We start from the raw sequence: 7,749 nt of genomic DNA, 5'->3' as shown, positions 1-7,749 counted from the left end.
ATATCTGTCTTTCTGCTTTTGTCTCTCTCTCCCTGTAGGGAACTAATGAGCAAATCGCAATAGAAGCGCATGTTGCACTAACATCAGGATGAAGTTCGTCACCGCTCAGTGTCAGCAGTCCTCTTCTGTGCTCCGCTGAGGATACACGCACCCTCGCTTGCGCAAATTCCTTAACTTCGAAATCACTGGAGCAGCCTGAAACTCTTTGCCCTTGTCCGTTTCATACATAGTTACCCATCGCTGGGGCACCACTCACCCCAGCCGAAGCATGTCATTGGTGGGTGTGGCACGATTGCGGCGGGAGACGGCCCGCTCCTGCCCGCGCCGCATATCTGACACTTGCCTGGTGTGGCTGCTGGGCTTGGCGCTGCGCCTGGCCCTGTCCTCCTGCCAGCGGGCAGAGCTCACCGCCGCCAAGCACCCTATGGTCACCACAGGCTATGGGAAGCTTCGGGGCGTACGCAAGGAGCTGAACAATGAGATTCTGGGCCCGGTCGAGCAGTACTTGGGCGTCCCCTACGCTACCCCGCCAGTGGGTGAGAGGCGCTTCCAGCCCCCGGAGGCACCAGGTTCCTGGCAGGAGATCCGTAATGCTACCCAGTTTGCACCAGTGTGCCCGCAGAACATCCACGGAGTGCTGCCAGAGATCATGCTTCCCGTATGGTTCACCGACAACCTGGATGCAGCCGCGGCATATGTACAGAACCAGAGCGAGGACTGCCTTTACCTCAACGTCTACGTTCCCACAGAGGATGGTAAGTTTCATAGAAATATATGTTGATCTGGGGAATGTCTCGTTCATATTCATTCTCACTCACTATAAACATATTTTCACCCACACAAAAATGTACATCTCACCCTTTCTCAGTGCGGTTCTGTCTTTTTCCAGGACTTACTGTAGCAGTGTGTTACAGAGAGTTTACGCAAATGTAAAACAAAGGCTTCAAACTCTGTCTTTTCCAGGACTTACTGTAGCAGTGTGTTACAGAGAGTTTACGCAAATGTAAAACAAAGGCTTCAAACTCATTTACAACCATTATACCTCCAAATAAGACACTCTTTTTTTATATTACCCGTTTTCCGGATAACCTTGGGATCCTTCTCTTTTTGTTCTCCTGTAAAAGAAGCTATTCTATTGCTCATGATCACTTGCAGGGTTTAAGTTAGATTAGTTGCATTCGGTGCATACAAAACGGTAGTTTCCAGAGCTAAAGAGAGCAAGAGTTCTTTGCGAGCGCAACGGATATTTAACATGCTCCAGTCAGTGATTGTTACTGAAACTGCACAGGCAACAATCTGAGCATGTGCTAAAGTCTCTGATAAATGGGCCTCGCTGCAGTTTGTAAATGGGTTGTGCAGAGACTGCTGGGTAATGTCTCACTGTGCCAGCTCACAAAATGGGTTGTCATAGTCATGGGAGTGTGGCAGGCAATGTGTGTTTGTTCCAGAGATGAAAGCTCTTCAACGATGAAACCATATACACAGGAGGTCTCCTAATGCTAATAGCACTTTTGCGTTTTAGCAACTCTGTGTACTCTTTGAGTGTGTTAATGTGCCTGTCCATTACAGTGAGTCAGTAAATCAGTCTTCCTTAATTTGTAGATATACATTCACTAAGTGCTGTAGATTGCAGTGGGATGATGCATCCATTGCAGGAGCGATTCTAGGATTTCAGTCTTCGATCAGCTCAATTGACGTGGCTCAGCTAGTGATTGCAAGTTTGAATCTTGCTCTAGCTTTTTAAAATAAATTCAACTAGTTTGACTAGTACATCTACATCACACAATGACCATGTGTTATTTGCACACACGAGCTGAAAGAAACAGCTTCTGTGTACAGAAATATTTCTTCCATAATAAGAGATAATAAGCAAACTGGGGCCACATAACAAGAGAAGATATTTTCTTTCATAATTATGAAGATGAATTGGATTTACTCACAAGGGAATATGCAAGCATTTGTTTCATGTGTATGAAGTTGTACACACAGTGAAATATTCTCACAGACAGCAATGCAGTGGACCGGCAGTATGCATGCAGCAGACATATGACATTAAATGTGTGTAAACTCTTGCGATGGGACATCTATGTCGCTTTTGCAGTGTTAAGACAGGTCTACGACATTAAAAGAAACACCCAAATCCCATTCGTCCTCAACAACACAGAGAAGCAGTGCCTCCGCAGTAGGTGATTAATGCATCTGACAGTGTTGTGGAGGTGTACACGCTCTCCACACTCATCGCTTCCCATGTCTATGTGTGCCAAACGCCGCTGCGTTGCTAGTGAGTCTTATCAGAAAATCGTCCAGCACACACTCACTGACGGGGATTCCTACACAGTCACCGCGCTGAGAATCATTCACAGGTTTGGGAGGGATTTAACGGGATCTGGACTTGGCAACTTCACTGCATTTCAGTTTAACATTTGGTGAGTGTTTAGTGTGGGAATTTTGGACATGCTAGTGGGGATGTGAGTGTAGTTTTACAGCCAAAGGATTAGAAGAAACTGTAATTATCTCATCTATCTCTCCTTTTTGCTCATTCACTCTCTCTCATTCTCTTTCTAAGGCATTTTCAAACTTTCTGAAAAACCCACAAATATGATGATCCTCTTGCAAGGGTTCTCCTTCCTAAATCCTTTTATGCTGAGTCTTAAAATATAGTAAGCACGGTATTATAAAGAAAAATTGTTGCCTTTTATTCAGCATTCTACTAAATATTTTTTCAATTCTTACAATCTTTTAAAATAGTATGTTGAAAATATTTACTTTATTCACTCAGCAGGATATTTAAAAAAAAAAAGCATTTTAATTTTGATTAAGCTTTATTTTTTTTATTCTTAGCTGTCAATAATAGATAGATAGATAGATAGATAGATAGATAGATAGATAGATAGATAGATAGATAGATAGATAGATAGATAGATAGATAGATGGATGGATGGATGGATGGATGGATGGATGGATGGATGGATGGATGGATGGATGGATGGATGGATGGATGGATGGATGGATGGATGGATGGATGGATGGATGGATGGATGGATGGATGGATGGATGGATGGATGGATGGATAGATTGATTGATAGGAGCACACTTTATTCATCTCACCTGCACTTAACTCTTTTTCATAGCCTCAAAATTATTTTTTTTTACAAAAAATATATATATAAATATTATCAAGTTTTCTCTGCACTTCATTGTAGCCTCTAGTTTGAAAATCCCAGCTCAAAGTTATTGAAGCTAATCATAAAGGTTTCCATTGACAAGCATCTTCTCACCTCTAATCTTCTCCTGTATTACAATATAAAGGTTATCATTCTCTTTTTGAATTTGAAATATAAACTAATTGAACAAATCAGCCACAGTTAGCTTAGTCATTTTATGTGATTAATACTTAATTGGAAATGCTAATTCTATGCCACGTGCAGAGTTTAACAGGCAATATTGTTTCATTTTTATTACGGTGCTTGCAAAGGCCGCATTAATTCCTAAATATTTAGGAAGGATTTCTCAAATAATGAATTGCATTGTTTATTTGCACATTCTGTTTGCGCTGTTAGTCACCTGATGGTGCAACTGTTTAGTTTGCCAATCTACTTTTATCCATCTCTTCAAATCTCTGCAATTTCAGCTTTGATCGCTTAATGTATGGACTTCATAATTTTTTTTTGCAGTGTATTTAAATAAGTATCTTAAACAGTCATTGAAGGAGGGGTCTAATGCTCTTTCGTGCATTCTGACTTATTTACACTGTTAAAGAGTTGGATTCTCATGCTAAACATGGCCAAAATTTCAAAAAATTAGTTGGACGTATAAAGGAGTATTTCTGTGCCAAATACACTCGAACACGTTTCGGAAAGTTTTTTCCGAGTGTGTTTGTTTGTTCCCGGTCGTGTGTCATAACGCAGGCGGTCAAATGTCTGTTTTGGCAATCGCATATAATGTGAACAACACGAACGTATAGTGAATCGAAAGTTATCCAGGGATAATGCCATGCTGTATTGAGTTAGCCTGACAAGCCAGACCCACATCAAGATGTTTGGTCTGGAAACTCACCATTGACAGGGCTCAATCCGAGGGGCGGGATAAACGGTTGTCTGTCAAATTCCCTTTGCACGCAATTGGATAGCGCCACAACCAACCGAGGCGGAGCTAACGTTAGTTGATAGATTAAACTCCGAGTACATCTTCCTCTCTTACGAATGACTTCAGTGCCGTTCTTTGTTCTTTCCTCAAAGAAAAGCTTAACTCCAAGTCTTCCAGAGTGGCGGCCAAAACCGATTTGAAAGACGCTGATCGTCAGCTTCTTTGTTTACCTGTAGCACCAAGAACCTCCGCAACTCCGCTCCTTCATTATGTTAAGCCCGCCCACCGACTCTACACACGCTGTGATTGGCCTGACCAGAGTTTGGTTTTTCCAGCTCTGAGGTCTACCGAGAGTTGCTAGACTACACTCGCGGCAAAATAATTTTTCTACCGCTAGGGTGCGTCTAGATTTCTAGGCTAGTATTGAGTGTGTGCTCGTGACTCTTTAGCTCCGCCCACTGCTCGCCTCCACAAGTTCGGCTGTTTTCGGAAAGAATACAGCATATCTGTCTTTTATAAATATGATAAAACTAAAGACTCTTTGGAGATATTAAGGATGCAATACTACTCTATAGGTACTCAAGATTAACATGAGATTGGCAGAGACTGCGTGTGTTATGCAGTCCTTCCAGAAAAATGCGGCCTTTTTTTTTGATTGTTGCGGGCAAAAATCCTTGATTATGCGGCACGTTTTCTTAAAAAATGCGACGTAAAATGTGGGATATTTATGCAATTTTATGCGATAAAATTGCGGGAACTTGCAAAAATTACTGTTTGATGAAAAAGAGAAAAAGAGCACTACATCACAGAAAGTGCTGGGAATATAATATATATGCTTCCAATGCACAAAGTGCAATCTCTTAAAGGGTTAGTTCACCCAAAAATGAAAATTATGTCATTAATGACTTCCCCTCATGACGTTGGACACCCGTCAGACCTCCGTTCATCTTCGGAACACAAATTAAGATATTTTAGTTGAAATCTGGTGGCTCAGAAAGACCTCCATTGGCACAATGCACGGTACACTCTCAAGACCCATAAAAGGCACTAAAGACGTCGTTACAAAGTCCATCTCACTACAGTGGTTCTACAATAACTTTATAAAGCAACGAGAATAGTTTTTGTGCGCAAAAAAACCCTAAATAACGACTTATATAGTGATGACCGATTTCAAAAAACAGTATCATGAAGCTTCGAAGCGTTATGAACCAGCGAGTCGATTCATGATTCGGATCGCATGTCAAACTGCTGAAATACGTATTTGGCGATCCAAACCGCTGAATCGACTCACTGATTCATAACGCTTCGAAGCTCCATGATGCTGTTTTTTGAAATCGGTCAACACACCGGGAAACTGCTTGGCGCGGTCTTTTGCTGTTATTTTTGTTGGCAAATGGGAATTTGCGTGCTTCATATGGTTTCACCGATATCTATGGTTTCACCACGGGGTTTGCAGCTTTTTGATGAAGTTCACGTCGGGTAATTACGTCACTTCAAAACGTTCCCATGGCAATAGGGGGAAATGGCGGCTCTTGTGTGAAGTAAACGAAAAATGTTCATGCGAAAATAGGCAATTTACGCGGCGAAAGTGCGGCATATTTGAAAAAATTCGGCCCCCGCATAAATATGCGGACTTTGGCTGATTATGCATTAAATCATGCTATCGCATAATCACGTTTTTCTGGAGGGACTGGTTATGTACCCTTTAAAACTTTTTGTTCAACATTCCTACAAGTGTGTGATGTGTTTTATTTTATTGATTAAAGGATTAATTCACTTCAAAATTTAAGTTTTCTGATATTTTACTCACCCCCATCTCATCCAAGATGATCATGTCTTTCTTTCTTCAGTGGAAAAGAAATTAAGTTTTTTGAGGAAAACATTTCAGGATTTTTCACCACACAATGGACTTCAATGGCAACCAATATGTTGAAGGTCCAAATCAATGCAGTTTCAAAGGGCTTCGAAGGGCTTCAAATGCTCCGCATGAGCCCAGCTGAGGAATAGGGTTTTATCTAGCCAAACCATCAGTCATTTTCTAAAAAAATTAAATGTATATACTTTTTAACCTACATTGTTCATCTTGCGCTGCTCTACGAAGTGCCAGGGATTACGTAATCATGTAGGTCATGCTAGACGTAGGCAGACGTACCGCCCCCGTGTTCACAAAGCGCACATGCGAAGACTAATACAAACGTCCTTTAGCAAAAAAAGGTTAAACAACTTTTGAAGTTGGAGATGGACTATTTTTGTAAAGGGCGTTTGTATTAGTCTTCGCACATTCGCTTGGGGGGGTACTTCCGCCTATGTCTTAGCGAGACCTTTCCGATGTGATTGCACAATCCGTGGCACGTAGCAGAGCAGCGCAAGATGAGCAATTTAGGTTAAAACGTATCTAAATGTTAATTTTTTCTTGAAAATGACTGATGGTTTGGCTAGATAAGACCCTATTCCTCGTCTGGGATCGTGCAGAGCCTCTGAATCCCTTCGATGCCCTTTGAAACTGCATTGATTTGGACCTTCAACATTTTGGTTAGAGTTGGGCATCGTTTTGGTTTGACCGATTCTGATTCCGATTCTGATTCTTACTTTCGATTTCGGTTCTTTTCGATTCTCGATTCCGATTCTTTGAGGGGTGGAGTCAAAACATGTCACAAGTTAATTTCACAGAGGAAAAGTTTATTTTGATTCAATAATGAGTTTTATTTTTGGGACTTTCTCCGCTGGCATTTTCCCCTGCTTTGCTGCAAAGGTGAATGGAATTATTAGCAGCAGTCATATTAGGACTGCTACTAGCGTGGGCAATTTGCGTATACATTTATCTACGAGGGGAAAAAAAATTATTTCAGTAACGTTGTTGTTCACCACAATTAGCAGTTTGGTCAAGGGCTTTGTTATTACACTACAATCACTTACCTGATTGTGACAAGGTAACGTTAAAGGGATAACGTTAGTTCACCCTGAAATGAAAATAAAGCCATCTTTTACTCACCCTTCTGTTGTTCAAATGCACGCGTTCTTGTGTGTGCGCACTCCAAGCCGTCAGTAGGCTCACACAATGTTGTCATGACAATCGGTACACAACATTCACTTCAGGGGGTTTTATTATTAGTATTATTGTATTATTTCTTATCATATACGTTATAAAAAAGACGAGAGTCACGTTTGTTGCTATTGAGCCTGATTTCTCCAAATGGTGCGTGTGTGTGCTTATCCTGGATGCCATGACAACAGTGCGAGTTATAGTAGGCATGAGCGCCGGCGCCTGCTGACGGCTCTGAGTGCGTACAAACAGGAATGCGTGCAGAGTAAAAAAAAAAAATGGTTAAATGGACTGCATTTATATAGCGCTTTTAACAGACCAATGGCCATCCAAAGCGCTTTACACATTGCCTCACATTCACCCATTCATACACCGACGGCGGTGTCAAGCCATGCAAGGCGCCATCCAGCTCATCGGGAGCAGCTGGGGTTAGGTGTCTTGCTCATGGACATCTCGACACTTGGTCAGGTGGAACCGGGGATCGAACCACCAACCTTCTGGTTTGTAGACAACCTACATGAACCACTGAGCCACTGCTGCACCATAGTAACGGCCGAGCTCAGTGTTTTGACTGAATAATACGGTTTCTTTCTCGCAAAACCTTATAGTATCCCTCTGAA

The 7,749-nt window shown here is 41.8% G+C and overlaps 1 protein-coding gene across 1 annotated transcript in view; it reads left to right on the top strand.

Moving 5' to 3' along the window:
* Positions 1-268: 268 nt before the first annotated feature.
* The window catches only part of nlgn2b (neuroligin 2b), a gene marked incomplete at both ends in the record, with an annotated part of 78,593 nt that continues 71,112 nt past the window's right edge, over positions 269-7,749 (top strand). The window contains one exon of the mRNA XM_079803765.1: positions 269-755. Within this exon, the coding sequence (XP_079659891.1) occupies positions 269-755 (487 nt within the window). The remainder of the gene's footprint in view (positions 756-7,749) is intronic.

This window comes from Gobio gobio, assembly GCF_949357685.1.
Source record: "Gobio gobio genome assembly, chromosome: 22".
Taxonomy (NCBI): Eukaryota; Metazoa; Chordata; class Actinopteri; order Cypriniformes; family Gobionidae; genus Gobio; species Gobio gobio.
This window is presented reverse-complemented; position numbering and strand designations above follow the sequence as displayed.